At 47.1% G+C, this 21,179-nt stretch overlaps 1 protein-coding gene and 1 long non-coding RNA gene across 3 annotated transcripts in view; one reads left to right on the forward strand and one right to left on the reverse strand.

Moving 5' to 3' along the window:
• KDM2B (lysine demethylase 2B) overlaps window positions 1-21,179 on the forward strand; it is a 164,654-nt gene that overhangs the window by 37,329 nt on the left and 106,146 nt on the right. For both annotated transcript variants that reach the window (XM_044989671.1, XM_044989670.1), the window contains exons 5-6: window positions 4,933-5,111; window positions 8,024-8,130. In XM_044989671.1, coding sequence (XP_044845606.1) covers window positions 4,933-5,111; window positions 8,024-8,130 — 286 coding nt within the window. The remainder of the gene's footprint in view (window positions 1-4,932; window positions 5,112-8,023; window positions 8,131-21,179) is intronic.
• Window positions 1,052-20,703, reverse strand: LOC123350872. The gene is made up of 3 exons (XR_006573871.1): window positions 20,630-20,703; window positions 16,091-16,195; window positions 1,052-1,515 (listed from the first exon to the last, which is right to left on the reverse strand). It is a non-coding gene; the product is annotated as an uncharacterized LOC123350872 (long non-coding RNA).

The following is a 21,179-nucleotide window of genomic DNA, read 5'->3' on the forward strand; positions in this document are numbered from 1 at the left end:
CGTGCCGCCGAATCCGTGGGACCGGGGACCTCCCGCAGGCAAGCCACCGAAGGCAGTCTGCCTGCTGTTCTTGGGGCGGCAAAATACCTAGAGCCGCCCCTGACAGAGCTATTTTTCTCTGATTATGCAAGCTTTGGTGGGTCACTGGGAATGCTTCGCTGACATCAATGTTGGCTGGTCTCAGAAAGTGCATGATGCTCACATCTTTAAGAACACAGGACTGTTCAGAAAGTTGCAAGCAGGGACTTTCTTTCCCAACTGGTGAATTACCATTGGTGATGTTGAAATGCCAATAGTTATTTTGGGGTACCCAGGCTACCCCTTGCTCATGAAGCCATATGCCAGCCATCTCGACAGCACCAAGGAAAGATTCAGCTACTGGCTCAGCAGGTGCAGAATGTGTTTTTAGTAGATTGAAGGGACCCTGTCATTTTTTACTCACAAGATTGGATCTTAGTGAAAAAAACATCCCAATGGTTATAGCTGCCAGCTCTGTACTGCATAATATCTGTGAAGCAAAAGGGGAAAAGTTGCTGCCAGGGTGGAGCTGGAGCAGCTGTCTGCTGAGTTTGAACAGGCAGACACAAGGGCTATTAGAATTGTTCAGCACAGAGCTATGCAGCTCAGGGAGGCTTTGAAAAAGCACTTTAACAGCGAGTCACAGAAATGTATTGTGGTGTACCATGCTCTACCTGGCCCTGCTGTTTTGGGGCCTGTTAGGAATTGTGTATTGCTTGGTGTACATGTATGACTATAACACGGTCAGTGCACCTATTCTGCGGTGCTTGCTGTACATTTGTAATCATTGCACTGGGTTTGCCACTGATACTGTGAGTTGCGTCACACTATACGGTAACAAGTCAGTGGATGCTTTCAGAACTGCTAGGCACTTTGTAGCATATGTTATGAACTAATAAAGATGAATTATTTTCCAAATAATAGAATTTTATTCAGTAACAAAACCAATGAAAAGAAAAATCTGTGCAAGTTAAAAGCAAATAGATTAAAAAACTTAAAACATTGAATGGAACAGAACCTGACAAGGGGAAAGAAAATTCATATCCATTTTACCCACACATACAGCAACTGTAGCTTTCACAAGTCGGCGTATGTGAAGCTGTGGTTGTCTGTAATGTCCTCTGGAGTGGAGTGGTAGCAGGGGTTGGGATGTGGAATGTTGAGGGTGGTGCTGTAATTGAGTTCTCCATGAACTGCAAAGGTAGGCAAGCCCGAGATTGTTGACCCTATAGGTTCACAAGAGTTTGCAGCTTCTATGTTGCTGCTGGAGAAGCCACATTATGTTCTCGTGCATCTTCCTCTTTTCCTGCTGGGACTCCTGTTTGCTCTTTCCTTCTCCAGGCTGTCTGCAGTGTTCACCTTCCAGGCCCCTTGCTCACGGTCTGATGCAGTACTGCCTTGCAAGATCCAGCTGAACATGTCATCCCAAATCATCTTTTTTTCTCCTTATCTGGCTCGGGTGTGGGTGTGGAGGGGGAACCCTCAAGGTTGCAGCAGCTGCAGATAAAACACACAGAAGTCGATATAGTCCAGGGGTGGGCAAACTACGGTCCGCGGGCCACATCCAGCCCATGGGACCATCCTGCCTGGCCCCTGAGCTCCTGGCCCGGGAGGCTAGCCCCTGGCTCCTCCCCTGCTGTCCCTCCACCCCCGCAGCCTCAGCTCGCTCGCTCCGCCACCGGCGCAATGCTCTGGGCGGCGGGGCTGTGAGCTCCTGGGGCAGCGCTGCTGCAGAGCCTGGCCAGACCCGGTGCTCTGTGCTGTGTGGTGGCGGTGGCAGCAACAGCGTGGCCTGGCTCCAGCCGGGTGGGGCTCCAGGCAGTGTGGTAAGGGGACAGGGAGCGGGGGGTGGGATAGAGGGCAGGAGAGTTCAGGGTGGTGGTCAGCGGGCGGGGGTGTGGATGATGGTTGGGGGGGGAACAGGGGGTTTAATGGGGGCAGGGGCCCCAGGGGGCAGTCAGGAAGGAGAGAGGGGGTTGGATGGGGTGGCAGAGGGCAGTCAGGGGCAGGGGTCCTGTGGGGGCCATCAGGGGACAGGGAGAAGAGGTGGTTGGATGGGGCAGGAGTCCTGGGGGGGGGCAGATAGGAAGTGGGGGCCAGGCCACGACCATCTCCCCTAACCGGCCCACCATACAATTTACGAAACACGATGCGGCCCTCAGGCCAAAAAGTTTGCCCGCCCCTGATATAATCACATTGTCAATATAGTCGCAATGGAAAGTGAAAGTTAAGATTCCGAACTCCCTTCCCTTGCTCCCCTAAAGTTTTCAACAAGACATGCTTATTGACACTGCTGCTTCAGAGTGCTTGTGCCACTCACAGCACCAGCCAGGGTGATTGTGGTCTACCAGTGGTGAGGGAAAGGAGGAGGGAACTGCTTGGTTGCATGAAACTATGAGTTTAGGGCAATGGCACTGAATAATGGCACCATTTTCCAAAGGCAGTGGCGATTTTAGCTGATATTTACTCCTGAGGGTAACAAAGGCACAGAGAGCACTGCTGCTGCTGACGTTCCAAAGCTGCCTGTGCCCATATGCTGCTAACCAGTTTACTGTAATGTCACCTGCTGAAGTTAGTGCTGACTGGTGTGGGAAAGAGCCCTATCATGGAGGAAGAAATAAGGCTGCCATCCCTAAAAACCTTTGGGAGAGGACTGCAGAGTACCTCTGCAAGACTTTCATAGAGATCTCTCAGGAGGATTCAATGGACATCCCTGTGTACAAACGTCTTTGCATGGCTCCACAAACAAACGGCTCCACAATTGCCCCCCTTGTCTAACTCTACAGGGAGGTGAAAAGTAAACAATGTTACCTCTCTTTGTTGTACTGCTACCTCTTCTAGTTCAAGTAAATTAATGAAAAGTTGATAGCTGTGTCCTCTTTTGTTGGGGTTGCCATCAGGATGTCATTATAGTGGGAACTACAATTACACACTTACCTGAGGTTCCTTCCCCTGCATTGGGCTTACCCATGTTCAACTGCTGGAATTGATTGGACTCTGGTGGAATCTCAGATGGGTCCTGGCTCATGGCATAGCTAGAAAGATTGCATGTCCCCCATTCTCCACTACCTCCTCTCCTTGCTGTTCATGCCAGGGACTTTTGGCTCGGGATCCTGGGATGCATCCAGGGTGGTTTGCAAGGTGGTTGTGGGGTCTCCGCCAAGTATGTCATGCAGATCTTTGTAAAAGCAGCAGGTTTGCGGCTTGGTACCAGATCAACTTTTGGCCTCTCTGGCCTTCTGATATGCCTGATGCAGTTCCTTCACTTTCGTGCGGCACTGCCACTGGTCCGCGTCATACCCCTTCTCTTGCATCCTCCAGGCAATCTGCTCACAGATGTCCGTAGCTGTGCTTGCACAGCCTTTTCTCGCCACAGGCCTGGGAGATCCAATATCTTATGTCTACTTGGAGTCAGAGTGCATATGGAGGATGTAGTTGGCATGATCAGCTTGCCAGTTGCATGCAACAATGGAGAGCTGCTAGATGTGCTTGCCAACACCTTCACTAGCACTAAATCCACACTAATTTTTTTTAAGTGAAATTTGATTATATACAAATTATTTTAAATAGGGAAATATTAAATAATTTACACACTTATGCACATGATAGAGACTAAATGACACTAACTTCCCTCCTGTCCCCCCCCACCAAAGGCAGTAACACTAGAACTTGGATTCCTGAGACCAGACCAAGGAATTGAATCTTGGTCACTCAACATGCTAGCAAAGAGCAGTAACTGCAGGGCTACTGGGACTGACCCAGATATACATGCTATAAATCTTGCTCTGTGGTTATGAAACTTTATGGACTCGTGTTCCTTTCCAGAATCATCATCATGTCTATCAATGGTATCAACACCAAAGGATGTTTTTATTAAAGTCATACAATCCAAACTGTCATTCTTGCTGAAATATTGCTCCCAAGCACACAATGGGCCTGGTGCTGTAGTTATTAATGAGTCTCTCTGATGGCATTTGCAAACCTTTCATTTAGAATTTTTAATGCATTTTATTTAGAATTATTTCTTCAGATATGGAAACTGTATTGGAAGGTGTTTTTTGGAAAGTGATGAATTTATTTTCTGTCCTTCTTTCTTGGAAATGAGGCATGTCTCTCTTGGGTTCACTCTCCCTCAAACACAAATGAACTGCTAATTAGACTCTCATAACTTCTGGGAGAGATGAAACCTCCTAGTGGCCAAAGAGGACTGTATGAAACCAAAGACTGCTGAAACTGCTGTTCAGTATTCTGGAGCTAATGGGACTTGTGCATATGCCACTTGAGGAACCGAAAATAAGCTTGTATCCAGTGAGCCAAATAGAAGGCCCAATCCTAGAAAGTGCTTAGTGTCCTCAACCTCCTCCCCCGAGAGGTCAAGTAAGAATTTTTCAGAGCATTCAGAATCCCAGAGGTGATGCTCAGGACCTCACAGAGTCAGGCTCATACATGGCATTTTTCTCTTTGTGAACAATTTTGACCACACTGTAGCAAAGGCATTTTGGATGTTTAGAAATGTAGAGAACGATCTATCTATCTTAGCTACTTATGTGGCCCCCATTACCATAGTATCTGAGCTCCACAATTTTTGATGTATTTTTCCTCACAACAACCTCCGTGAGGTAGGGAGGTAATATTGTCCCCAATTTACAAATGGGGAACTTAGGCACAGAAATCACACAGAAAGTCTGTGGTGGAGCAGGGACTTGAAACCTGGTATTCCAAGTCCCAGGCTGGTGCCCTTCCTCTCTGCTGTCTCACTTTGTGCTAAGACCAGAGGGTGGGATGATTTGGGTTCCTCTCCCCTGTTTCCAGCTTCACTGGGATTCCCCAGGAGCCTCAAGTTGTGGTTGCCCTGGCTTAAGAATTCAAAATAAAACAAAATAAATGTTTTCAAAGTGATCTGTATGTTTGCAGGAAGCCGTCGGATTGTGGATGTGATGGATGTGAACACGCAAAAGGGCATTGAGATGAGCATGTCTCAGTTTGTGAGATACTATGAAACACCGGAGGCTGAACGTGAGAAACTCTACAATGTCATCAGCCTGGAGTTCAGTCATACAAAGCTGGAGAACATTGTCAAGCGCCCCAATGTGGTAAGGGGTCCTGTCATTTTGTTGTTTATTTTTAACCTCTTCACAGTCACCCAGCTGCTTTACAATATTGCACACTCTGTATATATAGGACACAAATCCCACAGCCCTTACGCGGGGCCCGATCCAGGGAGATGCTCAAATTAGGGCTGTCAAGCGATTACAAAAATTACTTGCGATTAATCATACTGTTAATAATAGAATACCATTTATTTAAATATTTGTGGATGTTTTCTACATTTTCAAATATATTGATTTCAATTACAACACAGAATATGAAGTGTATAGTGCTCACTTCATATTTATTTTCGATTACAAGTATTTGCACTGTAAGAAAACAAAATAAATAGTATTTCAATTCACCTCATACAAGTACTGTAGTGCAGTCTCTTTATCATGAAAGCTGAACTTGCAAATGTAGAATTATGTACAAAAAAACTGCATTCAAAAATAAAAGAATGTAAAACTTTAGAGCCTGCAAGTCCACTCAGTCCTACTTCTTTTTTTTAGTTAATGGTGTGAGTTAACTGAGATTAATCAACAGCCCTAGCTCAAATAGCTGCAACTTCCATCAACTCCAGTACTTAGGACATCTGTCTTTACCCAGGCAAATTGCTGTTGTTGTTGACAGCAGAACTGAAACCTAGGGAAGGGGGTGGGCTTCAGAGTCTGCACTCTGGCCCAAGCTGAAATTTCAAAGCACTGTTTATACAGTTATTTTTAGAGCATTGGCATGAGCCCTCTTAACTCAAGTCTGCCGCCAATCCGGGCTGAGAGGGTCACCCCAAAATGCTGTGTACACATGCCCTAATTGACACCATAATTATAGAATTAATTCCATGGAGGATGAGGGTTGTGTGAGAGCTCCAGTATGCTCTCTGACCACGTAAAACAGAGGCTGTGGGTTCAGAGTGCAAATCAGGTGAATGCCATGGATAGCAATAGCCGGATGCAGGAATTGTTCAGGATCTCAGCTATCTAGCCACTATCTGTGAACACCAATTCTGTGTCACATATGGCCATGGTATTCATGGAAGTGGTATGTTTGGTATTTCTGTGGGCTGAATTATCTCCAGTTGGCTCCCTCTGAGGGTTGTGTATGCTATCCACAATACCTGGTAGAGATGGGAAGTTTACTAGCACATACAATTCTTGCAAAATTGGGTGTTAGGTCTGCCTCTCTATTGGGAAGCTAATCCTGCAGATCATACCATTGTGGAAGTCCTCTAGGAACACAGAGGCAGAGAACTGGCTCGTACCAGTAGCATCCTTGAAGGTCTTTTGAAAGGACCAACTGGTGAGGATGCTGAATGCAGTGATGACCTTTACTGGGGTTGAGAGGACATGGCTCCTCTGGGTTGGCCTCTCTAGCCCCCATTACAGCAGCGCTGGATGGCTTCAGAGTTGAACCTGTGTCATTTTGTGACCTGTGTCTCAGTTAGGTCTTGCAAAGTCCTCTGAGGCTTATTGATCCTCTTAGGATGATAAGAATGACAGTTTTGAGTTGCAAATTCTTTTCCATATTGCCTTCTTTCCCTGAGTTGTCTTCTGCTCCACTGTGGTCAAATGCTGCACTACAGCCTCTGTCTTGTGCTTGACCCTCTTTTGTCCTCCTTTTTTCAAAACCTGGTTTGTGTGTCCCACCCATTTAATAGAGTTCAAGGTCTGATGGGCCATTACGATTATCTAGTCTGACCTTCTGCACAGGGCCGGCTCTAGACCCCAGCGCGCCAAGCGCGCGCTTGGGGCGGCCTGCCGCCTGGAGGGCAGCAGGCGGCTCCGGTGGACCTGCCCCAGGCATGCCCGCGGAGAGGCTGGTTGTCCGGCGGTTCCGGTGGACCTGCCGCAGGCATGCCTGCGGAGGGTCTGGGTGTCCGGCGGCTCCGGTGGACCTGCCGCAGGCATGCCTGCGGAGGGTCCGCTGGTCCCGCGGCTCGGGTGGACCTCCCGCAGGCGTGCCTGCGAATGCTCCACCGGAGCCGCGGGACCAGCGGACCCTCCGCAGGCACGTCTGCAGGAGGTCCACTGGAGCCACGGGACCGGCGACCGCCAGAGCGCCCCCCGCAGCGTGCCGCCCTGCTTGGGGCGGCGCAATTGCTAGAGCCACCCCTGCTTCTGCATAACACAGGTCAGAGAACAATGAACAATAGATTTATCCCTGCTTCACATGCCATGCTGGGATTTGAACATGGGTTCAAATCCCTATGGCACTCAAAGGAGCAGTTATTTCAATAGCCCACAAAGCTATCTCTATCTCGACTCTCCATATCCTTCCCTTCATCTGTACCCAATTCCCTCTCACTCTGTTTTGCTCAGCTCCCAATATTTGCTGTTGCCCACATTTCTGAAAATATTTGGCCTTGAGACAAGAACTTTGAAGAATTCTGTATCCAAGTATTATCCAAGGAAATGTTAGGTAGGCAGTAATGTAATTACTCATGGTGGAGTTTGGCCAGATCACCAGGGTAATGTTCCTTGAAAACATGCAATATCAGAATAATTCCATTTTTTTTAAATTGTGGTTTTGATGTGCATGATCACAATTTCTGTGATACAATCTATACGTATGCTATTGAATACCAGCACTGTGGTGATCCCACACCAGCAGTGTCCCAATCCTGGAAGTGCACTCAAGTGCCATTGAGTCAGAATCTGTGCCCCTTTAATTCAGTGGCATAACTCTCTTTGATTTGAATGTTTGTAGGATTTAATGGGGAGTTAGAGTGCTCAACCCCTCACAGGTTTGGGTTTCTGATTGAAACAGTGAGTTTTTATTAAGGAAGATTTCACCATCTCTGAGCATATGCAAACTGCCAATCTACCATTGTTGCCAATCACTGTTCCAGCTCTGACTGCTGGGAGTACATCCCACCACATGTTTACTAACTAACCATTGGTTCTGGTGGGGATTTTAGGTGGACTTAGTCGATTGGGTGGATAATATGTGGCCGCAGCATTTGAAGGAGAGGCAGACAGATGCCACGAATGTTATTGCAGAGATGAAGTACCCAAAAGTGAAAAAGTAAGTTTCTTTTCGTTTCTAAAAAGTTCTAATCTTGACCTCCCTGGTTAATTCCTGTTTGAGCTCACATGCTGATAGCTGAGGAGGTATTGATTTGTTCAGTGAGCAGGGATGGATGCTAGCTTGACTAATCTGCTTGATCCACGTAACATTAGTGGTCTTCAGCTTTTAAGGAGATCGATTTTGCATTTGAGAACTTTATAATGGATCATTCATGTTCTTAAGGCTTGTCATTGGTTTTATAACTGTGGGTACATTCTGTCTTTCATTCTAAAATACTACATCAAATGCTCAATGTAAAGTTTGGGATTCACTAAATGCACATAATAAATATTTTAAAAACCTTGAATTTTTCCTTTAATATTTTAGACAAGAATAGCCACTTGTCCTGCCCTGAGAACAGCAGGCTAGCTCTGATCTGGAATATTGGATCCTATTGGTAAAAGAATTGTGTAATAAATCACTTCTTAGGACAGCAAACAGATCAGAGGGAAGAACTGAGCCTTTCACCTCTAGGCTGATGGTTCAAAACCATCCCAGGTGATTAATGGCCAAAAGTTGTAACAAACTGAGGGCTGTTTGGTGAAATGAGCTTGAGCATCTCCGTCCATTTCCTAATGGGTAGGTGTCTCCATTGAAAACTCCATCACTTTAGTTGACCACAAATCACTCATGCTTTATAAAATGCTGTGATATTATTAGCATGGCTTTTGCTGAACGCTTTTGTTGTTGAGTATAGTAAGTGTACCCTTCTGGATAACTTTTTCTGTCTAGAATGTTTGATCATTTGGTATCGTATGCAGGTATCCAGTAAACTCATAAAATTTCCAACAAGCTTCCAGCATTTGTCTTAACATGGTCCTATGCACAATTAGAACTTAGATCTGGAGAGTGTAGATCCAAGGGGCAATGTTTTATTAATAAAGTCATAGCAAACCTATCAGAGTACACATTTCTAGACTATATAGTGATGGCTGCAACTCTGCTGAGACATTAAGAGGGGGAAAATGTGCTGAATGGAAATACGCCTTTGGGTTGAGACCTGCATTAACTTATAAGCATGGCCAATACAAATCTGTAAGCACAGTAGTTACTTAGGCATGAGTTTTGCTGCACAAAATACTGTATTTCAAACATCAAAGTTTTAAAGAAGCCTAAGCATTCTTATTTAAGTGATTGCTGTATTTTGCAGCTAATTGAGCTATGAAAATCTCTGGCTGCCAAACAGAATAAATATTTGACCTGTTCCCTTCAAATTCAGGAATTACTCCAAAAGGGGAAGAGTGGTAAACAAAATTTTATGGCTAGAAGGGAGGGATAGCTCAGTGGTTTGAGCGTTAGCCTACTAAACCCAGGGTTGTGAGTTTAATCCTTGAGGGGGCCATTTAGGGATCTGGGGCAAAAATCTGCCTGAGCAGGGGGTTGTACTAGATGACCTCCTGAGCTCCCTTCCAACCCTGATATTCTGTGATTCTATGCTAATTGACTTTTTTGCAGGCATTCTCAACGGAGAAGTCAAGGATATAATAGGCTACAGAGACTGAACTTTATCACTTCAGAGGTCCTAGTTGAGGCATATTTGAGAGGTAGTATAGGAGAAGCTTGTGCTGTCTCTGCCTGTCTTATACCTATTCTGTGGATAAACTTATGGCATCACTGCCTATTATCATTATGTCACTAAGAGGAGGGGAGCTGGGGTGTGTGGTAACTAGCCAAAATAGAGAAAAATTCAGGAAATTTCTGATGAGTGACTGGAATGAATCTTTCACCCCAATATTTGATAGTTTACCACAGTTTGAATGTTTCCCTTGAAACTGTTTTTCATGTAATGGTGGGGGAAAAAAGTTCTTCTTCGAGTGCTTGTTCATGTTGATTCCAATCATGTGTGTGTGCGTGCATGTTGGCCAGAAGATTTTTCCCCTAGCAGCATCCGTCGGGTCAGCCTCGAGTCGTGCCCTCATGGCACCTAATATATAGCCCTGCCGACCCGCCACCCCTTCAGTTCCTTCTTACCGCTAGTGATGGTGGCTGGAACTTCCCTGGGCTCTTGCTCAGCAAGTTTTCTTCTCTATTTCGTGTATATAGTTAGTTAGTTAGTAGTACTCCAGTTAATAGTTTAGTATAGTATAGTAGTTGGGGTTCCTCCCCCTCCCCCCACTCCGGCCCCAGTGCCATGGCATGCTGTGGTCCCTGGGCTTCAAGAAGTGTGTGGCTTGCGCCAAGCGCATGCGAAGAGTGACCTGCACACGTCGTGTCTTCGGTGCCTTGGGGAGACCCATCAGAAAGATCGTTGTAAGATCTGCCGTGAGTTCCACCCGAGAACACATAAAGGAAACAGCAGCTGAAGGTGATCCTCATGGAGGCAGCCCTACACCAGCCCGGGCTTGAGAGACCCAACCCGTACGGCGTTGTACTCGACGTGGAGTGTGCCGGTGTTGTCGGTGACTTGGTGCTGAAGGACTCCTCTAGGGACTCTCAGCACCACGACGGCTCCTCAGGGGCCCATCTGATAGTAGGCACCGCTCCCACTCGACGGTGCCTCAAAAGAAGAAAAAGCCGTACGACTATTGTCCTCTGGCTAAGCCTCAAGATGTGTGACCCCAGGCAGGCCACTCCTCGGCATCTTCGTCCGGGGCCATGTTGACTCCTGTGCGGGTGAGGCAGTCGAGTCCAGCCCCACCTCACTCACCGGCACTTACGCAGCAGCTGCAGCTCCCGTCCATGCCAGAAACATACCAGGCCGCTAGAGATCTTCTCCACCTGACGGCAATCTTGCCTGCCAGGGAGGAACTCTCAGCGCTGTCGGAGCCCCGTCCTCTGGTGCACTCTAAGGGAAAGCCGGCTATGATGTTGAGGCATTCCCCTTCGCCTTGTCCGTCGGTGCCTACACGCTCCAACAGAGAGCCTTACTGCTCCCTGAACTCTTGATGTTCGAGGCACTGAGGATCAGCTCCTCCGTGGTCTTTAGTGTCTGAGACCTTGGAGTTGGAGCCTGACTCCTATTGCTCAAGTAGGAGCAGAAGTCCTAGAGTGAGGTCGGGCAGAGACTGAAGGGAGCATCAGTTATGGCCTCTGCAGTGACAGAATCTGCCTCATTAGCCCTTCTGGACTCCCTGGGCTTATCACAAGGGCCAGGGCGGAACCCAGGGCACACGCTCAGCGACATCTTCAGTGGCCTCTTCCACTTTTGTGCCATCTTCCGCTGTGCATCTGCCCTCTGGCACCGTGCTCGGTCCAACTTCGACACCGGTCTTTGTGACTTCGACACACCCGTCTCCCACACCTGCACTGTTGTCAATGTCAACCTCGATGCAGGCACCTTTGGCCCCGTGCCGATGTCAGGACCGGGCCCCCTGACCCCGACAGCTTCTGTGAGTGTGCTGATGCAGTTCCCTCCAGTGAGACTGATGCCGATGTTGGCTATGATGCCTATGGCCCTGGCACCGTCATCAGCACCACCTTCTCCAACGCTGCCCCAGGAGTCACGTGACCCCTCCAGGGCAGACGGTAGGGAGTTTCCACTACTGGAACACGCTTCCTCCTCCTCGTCGCTGGACGAAGCGTTGGCAGGGATGACCATAGCTCCTGCATTAGAGGATAACAGAGTCCTACAGCAGTTGCTCCTCAGGGCTGCCCAAGGTCGAGGAGGTGGTAGAGGACACAGATCCCATCCGCCCACAACCTCCTCAAAGGTTCCAGAAGCAGAACCGCCAGGACAATTCTAGGTGGAGGAACTGGAGTGTTAGGAGAAGGAACATCCCTCCGCTAATCAAGGCCAGCCCAAACCGCCCTCTGGCCATAAACTGGCCTTTTGAAGTTGCAGTCGAGGACGGCACACCAGACCAGAGACTGGATCTACCCTGCCTTACCTTTTCCTCACGAATATCCCCTTTCTACTGTGCATGGTCCCATATAACTTCGGACCGCTGGGTGCCTCACACGGTAGAGAGGAGATACTCCATCAAATTCTGTGCCCTCCTGCCCTTTCACCCCCCTTCCCTATCTCTGTTCAGGGACCCTTCTCACAAGCAACTTCTCATTCAGGAGGTGCAATTGCTCCTAGCACTGGGGGCGGTGGAGGAGGTTCCCCTGGAGCACAGGGGCGAGGGTTTCTATTCATGCTGTTTCCTAATACCGAAGGCCAAAGGCGCCTCAGGCCTATCCTGGACCTGCGCGACCTCAGCAAGTTCGTGAGGAAACTCAGGTTCTGCATGGTCTCCCTGACTTCCATTATCCCTTCACTGGATCCAGCAGACTGGTGTGCCGCCCACGACTTGAAGGACATATATTTTCACATAGCAATCGCGCACAACCACAGAAAGTTCCTCAGGTTTGTGGTCAATGGTTTCCATTACCAATTTACTGTTCTCCCTTTCAGCCTGTCAGCAGCACCTCGAGTCTTTACCAAGTGCACGGCGGTCGTCACCGCCTTTCTGCGGCGACATCAGGTCAGGTGTTCCCATACCTCGACGACTGGCTGATCAAAGGCCGATCCAGGGCTCAGGTGGCATTCATCAGAGACACCTTTGAGAATCTGGGCCTGATACTGATCGAGGCGAAATTGACTCTGTCCCCAGTCCAGAGAATAGAGTTCATAGGGGCGGTTCTGGACTCAACCCAAGCCAGAGCATTCCTCTCGTAGGAGAGATTCCAGGCCCTCAACGCCATGATCCAAGGTCTCAGGCAGTTCACCACCACCACCACCACGAGAAATTGTCTCAAACTTCTCAGCCACATGGCGGCCTGTACGTGCGTGGTTCAGCATGCCAGACTCAGGCTTTGACCGCTTCAGTTGTGGCTTGCGTCAGTGTACAGACCTGCCAGGGACAGCTTGGACAGGATCGTGACCCTGCCTCACCCCATCCTTGACTCACTCCTGTGGTGAACAGACGCTCAGCAGGTGTGTGCAGGAGTTCCCTTCGCTGCCCCACAACCATCCCTAGCACTAGTGACGGACTCGTCAGATTTGGGATGGGGAGCTCATCTAGGGGACCACAGGACTCAGGGCCTCTGGTCACAGACAGATCTCCGTCTTCATATCAATGTCAGGGAACTCAGGGCGGTATGTCTAGCGTGTCAGTCATTCCGCCCGTATTTAGCGGGTCGATGTGTATCGGTCATGACGGACAATATGACCGTGATGTTGTATATCAACGAACGGGAGGTGCACGCTCCTCTCCCCTGTGCCAGGAAGCCCTCAGGGTATGGGACTTTTGTATAGAGCACTCAGTTGATCTACAGGTGTCGTACCTTCCAGGGGTCCAGGACGAGCTGGCGGACTGCCTCAGCAGGTCTTTTCACAGCCACGAGTGGTCCCTTCGCCCAGACGTTGCATCCTTGGTCTTCCAGAGGTGGGGCTGTCCCCTGATTGACCTCTTTGCCACACGACGCAACAGGTAGTGTCAGCAGTTCTGCTCCTTCCAGAATCACAGTCCAGGCTCCACAGTGGATGCGTTCCTCCTCTACTGGGGGGGTCTGCTTCTATACGCCTTCCCACCCATACCGCTTGTCCACAAGGTACTGCACAAGGTCCGCAGAGACCAGGCTCGGGTCATTCTCATAACACCAGCCTGGCCCTGCTAGCATTGGTACACGTCTCTCCTAGACATGTCAGTGGGAGCCCCGATTACCTTGCTGCTCTTCCCGGACCTTCTCATGCAGGATCACAGGCGGCTCCTGCACCCGAACCTGCAGTCACTACATCTCACAGCATAGAGGCTCCATGGCTGAATCCATTTGAGCATTCCTGTTCAGAATAAGTCAGACAGGTTCTCCTGGGCAGTAGGAAACCGTCCACTAGGGCCATGTACCTGGCCAAGTGGAAGAGATTTTCAATCTGGTCAGCTCAACGTGACTTTTCCCTGGTGCTAGCCTCAGTGCCCCAGATTTTGGAATATCTCTTCCACCTAAAGCAGGAAGGTCTCCTTGTCTTCTATAAGAGTACACCTAACTGCCATCTCGGCTTTCCATCCAGGGGCACACGGCTGCTCGGTTTTCGCTAACCTCCTGGTCAGTCGCTTCCTGAAGGGCCTCGACAGATTGTACCCGAACGTCTGCCAACTGGTTCCTGCTTGGGACCTTAACTTGGTCCTCCCTAGGCTCATGGGGCATCCCTTTGAGCCTCTAGCAACATGCTCACTGCTCTACCTTTCCTACAAGGTCGTGTTCCTGCTGGTAATAACTTCAGCCGCGATGGTGTCTGAGCTCAGGGCTCTAACGTCCGAGCCGCCCTATACCATGTTTTTTAAGGACAAGGTTCAGCTCAGGCCCTATCCGGCCTTCCTCCTGAAGGTGGTATCACAGTTCCACATCAACCAGGACATTTTCCTCCCAGTTTTCTACCCCAAGCCTCATGCAAGTAGCAGAGCAGAGGCTCCACACTCTCTATGTCTGCAGAGCGCTGGCCTTTTACATTGAGAGGACAAAACCATTCAGGAAGTCAGTACAGCTCTTTGTCGCAGTATCGGACAGGATAAAGGGCCAGCCTGTTTCGACACAGCACATTTCGTCATGGATTCTGACCTGCATTACCGAGTGCTACAATCTAGCAGGGATCCCAGTGCCCCCAATGACGGGGCACTCTACAAGGGCGCAAGCTTCATCAACAGCTTTCCTGGCTCAAGTCCCCACCCAGGAAATCTGCAGGGCAGCGACGTGGTCATCAATACACCCTTTTGCCTCACACTATGCAATTACTAGGCAGGCCAGAGATGATGTGGCCTTTGTAGAGCAGTACTCCAGTCAGTGGACAGCTCTGAATCCACCTCCTAATCACCTGATTGGAATCAACATGAACAAGCACTCGAAGGAGAAAAAACAGTTATTCACCTTCTCGTAACTGTTGTTCTTTGAGATGTGTTGTTCATGTCCATTCCAATACCCTCCTACTCCTCTGTCGGAATAGCCGGCAAAAAGGAACTGAAGGAGTGGCGGGTCGGCAGGGCTATATATTAGGCGCCACGAGGGTGCGACTCCAGGGGGCACCCAGGCCAACCCAACAGATGATGCTAGGGGAAAAAACATCTGGCCAACGTGCACGTGCGAGCACTCACACCTGATTGGAATGGACACGAACAACACCTCTCGAAGAACAACAGTTACAAGAAGGTGAGTACCCATTTTATTTGTGGCCTCAAAACACACATGATGTGTTAATAACAGAAACAGCTAGTAACCCTTAGAGTGAATGAATATTACATAGTGCTGACCTTTTAAAGTAGGTTTTGTATTGACTGTGTACTTCTGTTTTAGAGGCATGTTCTAAATGTTAAACATGGTACTAGAGAGACAAGGTGGGTGAGATAATATCTTTTATTGGACCAACTTCTGCACTATGTAAAACATGGTACTGACAGCCAGGAATTACTGAGTTCTAATCCCAGCTCTGATATTAAAGCAATCCATGGGGCTTTGCAAATCACTTAGGACCAAATTCTTAACTGTAGTGCCTAAAGTTAGGCATCTAAAAATCTCATTTAGGCATTTAATTAAATGTCCCAATTTTCAAATGTGCCAAGCAGAGGAGACTCACATTTGATGTATTTCAGTTCCTAACTTTAGGCATTCAAGTTTGAAAACTGGTTGAGATTTTCAAAGCAGTGTAAGGGATTTAGATTCTTTCCCCATTTAAAATGTTTTAAGTTGGAAACGTGTCTAAATCCCCTTGACTCCATTGAAAATCCCATTCTTTGGCTTTACCCTCTCTCTACCTCTCTTTCCCCATTTGAAAAATCAGAATAATATTTACCTACCTTGCAGAGGAATAAATTAATGTTTGCAAAGTGCTTTGGAGATGGAAGACATTCTATAAATGCTCTTCAGTATAATGATAACACAAATCTGCAGGTATCCTTTGGGTGCTGAAGACGTATATACATATCTGCTACAGCACTCTTAGGGTTAATGAACTTCATTTGATATTATGCAGTCGTTATTTGGTGGTGAATCAACTTTCTCTTACCTGTGTGAAGTTTTCACTGATCGTGTCCTCTTGATTTGAGGAGCTGTAGATCTCAATTCAGATGAGTACAGTGGAACTTTTCCATCCAGGTTCTTGTGATTATTTCTGATGGCAGAAATAGCTAAAGAGAATCACTGTAAATACCCATGAACCTTGGAATCTATAGTCAGGAACTATTTGGTTTTGCTATTATTTGATTTTTATCATTTAAATTCTGTTAAGAATTATTTTGTTTTTGTTGTTGTGTTGGCTGCAAAATAAGGTGGTGAAGTATGTGGGGTTTCAGCTGCCAGAAATAAGAATATTACTGTTGGGTTCTGTATGAAGACTGGGGGATTGTTTTCTCTGGGGAAAATGCTTAATACATTTCCCCCCTTAAATTAAATTTAAAAATCTTTTATCAGAAAAGTTGCATGGGAGAATTTTCATTAGAATATAAGAATTCCCATGTGGGTCAGAACATGGATCTATCTCATATGGTACCCTGTCTCTACCACTGACTCTGTACCATATGCTTCCATGCTATAATTCCATACTGGACAATTAGGGCCTGATCCAAAACCCTTTATAGTTAGTGGGGTTCTTTCTTTTTATTTCACTACATAATGACATTAAACACTTGGCAAGGTGAAAGCCCAAGGGCTAGGAAAGGTTATTATCCAAGCATTCTTCACAAGCCCAATCCTGCAAGGTGCTTAGCACCCTCAATCCCATTGACTTTGGTGGACGTTGAAGATGCTCTGCACTTTCATAAAATGAAACAGTTTGTTTAGGTGCCTAAATATGGATTTGGTTTCTAAGTTCAAGCACTTAGGTTTGAAAATGTTAAGGGACTTGACTAAGGCCACACAGTGAGTGAGTGGCAGAAGATAAAATAAAATCCAGACACTCTGTCTCCTGGTCTCCTACTCTAACCATTAGATCATGCCACCCTTACATTTAATTGTATTATAGTAGTGGCCAAAAATCTGACCAAGGTTCAGGGCCCCATTGAGATTGTACAGATAAGAAATAAAAAAGACAGTCTGTGCCCAGGAGAGTCTCAGTCTACATGCCAGATACGGTGCAGCAGACAGACAAAACAGACAAACAGGGTGGAGGTGCAGATGGGAACCCTATGGAGGGTCACAAAGGTGAAGTGATGTAATTGCAGTGACGAACTAGCAGCAGCTTTTTGAAGTGGCATGATGGGGGTCAGTGTGACTGTCATCAGGACCCTACAGGAATGGATTACAGTAGTTGAGGTGCAAGATGATGAGGACTGAACAATCCATGTCAGTGCTGTTATCTGTGTGATGCTGCTTCTTAATTTTAGAAAAACACTGGTGTTTATATCCTGTGCATTCCTGACTTCTGGAGTCTAGAAATAGGACCTGTTCTTAAGTGTGCTCATAATACTGGGAGCTTGCTGTATGCTATACCCACCCTTAGAATGATCCTTACAAACAGAAAGCACTCCAATAACAGTGACTGTGGTTTTGCAGACACAGATGGTATCACCAGACACAAATATCTGTCTTGGCTACTGTGTGTAAAGTTCTGTGCTGGGAGTGGAGTTAGAGAATGCTCCATCTGCTATGCTCGTTCAGTTATTAAAATGCATTTGGAGACCTCTCTGGCTTTCACTTGGATTTGTACCATTAATTTTTTTTAAAAATTCTATATAGTGAGGTTATTATTTGTCCATAAATAAATGACTAATATCTGAGAGAGAACCTAGCAAACTGCAGTAGTTGGACAGCCATATTAGAGAAGAACTAAAATAAAATATAAAAGATTTTCTAAACACCACCTCTAATTTAAAAGAATAATAAGATACAAGTAGGTGGGGGACTGAATAGCTGAGTGGTAAAGTGTCTTTCATTCTCTTTCTCACTGATTTAAATTCAGGCCAGGTTAATAGAGTTTGAACGTCGTTACAATGTGATGCCTGTTCTGTGGCTTATATTAAATGAGTTTAGGAGGTCTCAGTCCAGCTTCTAGTGAACAGGTGTTCACATCACAGAAAACACTACCAAATATTGGCACGATCTGCCTGCATTGGTCACATTTTCAGCAGAGAGGCCCCTGGGTTGTATGGACATATACATTGACTACTCTTGTGCCGTAGAGGTGTCCCCTGCAGGTCAGGGTAGACAGCATAGGAAGGGTGTGCTGCTGCTGCCCCTTTTGTGGATACATGGGGGAATTCGATTTCCAAGGTTATCTGTTTGGCACCTTCCATCAGCACTGACACCCACATTTAAAACAAAACAAATCCCTGACAATTTTTTGAAGAAGATTTTCTGAATAATAAACCTGAGTAATTAACCAAGAAGGACTCTGCCATCTTGGCAGTGTGATGACAGAGTTTGAGCCCCAGGAGAGACAATTCAGAATATGAATGAATGCTTTGCAATAAAGCAAGAGATTTTCAGAGCTTTTATGAGAGTAAGGACTGTGTTTTAGTAGTACACCTCTACCCCAATATAACGCTGTCCTCGGGAGCCAAAAAATCTTACCACGTTATATCGAACTTGCTTTGATCCACCGGAGTTCTCAGCCCCGCCCCCTTGGAGCACTGCTTTACCGTGTTATATCCGAATTCATGTTATATCTGGTCACGTTATATCGGGGTAGAGGTGTATAAGAAATGTATAAATATTATGGGCCAGATTCTTTGCCCCACTCTCCTCTTTTTGCACTACTCAAGTGATGTGACGAGGGCAAAAACTGCTTGTAGATCCTAGCTGGAGATCCACCTGGCATAGGGGAATCCTCAGTGAGCACAGAGCCATCATAGCCGGTGCCTGCGCCAATCAGCCCCTTTAGCCCAGCATAGGGGGAAGGGAGCATGGTCAGTGTGAGATGGGCTGACCTCCAAGCTGGATTTCGTCTCCTATAATGCACGATGGCCATGAAACTGCCTTGATGTAACCCACCCTTCACCAAGAGGGGAGACTGTGGAACATCATGGGAGATGTAGTTGACTAGAGAGCCTGTCCTATGGAAATGAATGGGAGCAAAAGGCATCTGCACTACAACTCCCATGAGGCATTACAGCAGCATTTCTGACTTGGGTTTTCTATTTGTCACCAAAAACTAAACGTTTTCCATGAAGGAGGAAAAAAACTTAGTTTACAAACAGTTGAAATATTAAGCCACTGTTAAATCTCCCCCAAAAGATGGAATAAATAGTAATTTGCCTTATGAGTATTCTGAAACTCTCCTGGTTGTGTTTGTTTTCATATCCCGAGCTTCACCTTCTGTGTTAAACTGTGAGTCTGATCCTGCAAACCCTTATTTCTATGAAGTAGTCCCATTGAAGTGAATGGGACTAGCTAACTGAATAAGGATTACTTACATGAGTAAATATTTGCAGGATCGGGCCCTATATCATTAGACTGGCAGGACTATTTGCCAGGTAGTAGTAATAGAGACCCTAGCACCATTCACAGTTATGGGTGTGGTGAAATAGTGACAGATGTTTCTAAAAACTGTTGAGAAAAATAATTTTTAATAGATTTTGTGCTGGGGGAAGATTTTCTAAGGGTTAGGGACCCACAACTGCACTTTGTGCTTTAGAAAATTTCCCCTTTACTTAATAATTGACCTTAGTTATTATAGAATAAATCACTGCTGTCTTTTGTTAAAAAAAGATGGTGTCTCCCATACAAATAATTCACCTATCCATTAAAATAAGATGCTGGTCTGATTTCATACCCTGTATCAGGGTCAGTTTTATTCCTCCTCTTTTAGGCTATGTTTCATCAGTATATCCCAATATATTCATCCCTTTGCTGAATAGGGATAGATTTAAGCATGTGATTAAATGTTTTGCTGAACTAGAATCTAATTATGAACTGGGGTGTGCCTCTAGAGGCAGAAATTTGTCCACTGTGTGGAGGGGCTGTTAATGGATAGTGGAACTGGTGATCCTGGAATACAGGCTGACACTATATTCAGCATGCTGTATTTCTGATGATGCTCTCTCTATATTGTTTATGAATTGCTTTTGGTATGAAAATCAGTTATATGACTATAATTATTCTAAATAAAAGACTATTAGGCTGATAGGCAAAAGTTCTTTCCACACCCATTAGATGACAAAGCATTTCAAACATGAGTGAACAGTGTAACACTGTTGCAAAAAAAGCAAACATCATTCTGGCATATATTAGCAGGATAGGATTGCCAACTTTCTAATCGCACAAAACCGCCCCTTCCCCAAGGTCCTGTCTCCCGCTCACTCCATCCCCCCTCCCTCCGTCACTTGCTCTCCCCCACACTCACTCACTTTCACTGAGCTGGGGCACAGGTTTGGGGTGCGGGAGGAGTTGAGGGCTTCAGCTGGGCGTGTGAGCTCCGGGGAGGGGCCAGAAAGGAGGGGTTCAGGGTGTGCGAGGGGCTCAAGGCTGGGACAGGGGTTGGGGTGAGGGAGAGGTGCGGGGTGTGGGCTCTGGGAAGGAGTTTGGGTGCAGGAGGGGGCTCCGGGCTGGGGCAGGAGGTTGGGGTGCGGGAGGCGGTTTGGGGTGTGGGCTCTAGCTGGGCAGCGCTTACCTCAGGTGACTCCCAGAAGCAGCTGGCATATCCGTTTCCTAGGCAGAGGGGTCAGGGGGCTGTGTGCACTGCCCGTGCCCGTAGGTGCCACCCTTGCAATTCCTATTGGCTGCGGTTCCTGGCCAATGGAACTGTGGAGCCGGCACTTAAGGTGGGGGCAGCGCATGGAGCTCCTGTGGCCACCACTGTGCCTAGGAGCCAGACATGGTGACTGCTTCCAGGAGCTGTGCAGAGCCAGGGCAGGCAGGGAGCCTGTGTTAGCCCCGCTGTGCTCCCGACTGGAGTTTTAGCAGCCCGGTTAGCAGTGCTGATCAGAGCCGCCAGGGTCCCTTGTTAACTGGGTGTTCCAGTCAAAACCTGGACGCCTGGCAGCCCTATTGCAGGAGTGTTGTAAGTAAGACACGAGAAGTAATTCTTCCACTCTACTCCACTCTGACTAGGCCTCACCTGGAGTATTGTGTCCAGTTCTGGGTAACATTTCTGGAAAGCTGTGGACACATTGGATAAAGTCCAGAGAAAAGCAACAAAAATGTTTAAAGGTCTAGAAAAC

This window comes from Mauremys mutica, chromosome 16 (genome assembly GCF_020497125.1).
Source record: "Mauremys mutica isolate MM-2020 ecotype Southern chromosome 16, ASM2049712v1, whole genome shotgun sequence".
In the NCBI taxonomy this organism is placed as follows: domain Eukaryota; kingdom Metazoa; phylum Chordata; order Testudines; family Geoemydidae; genus Mauremys; species Mauremys mutica.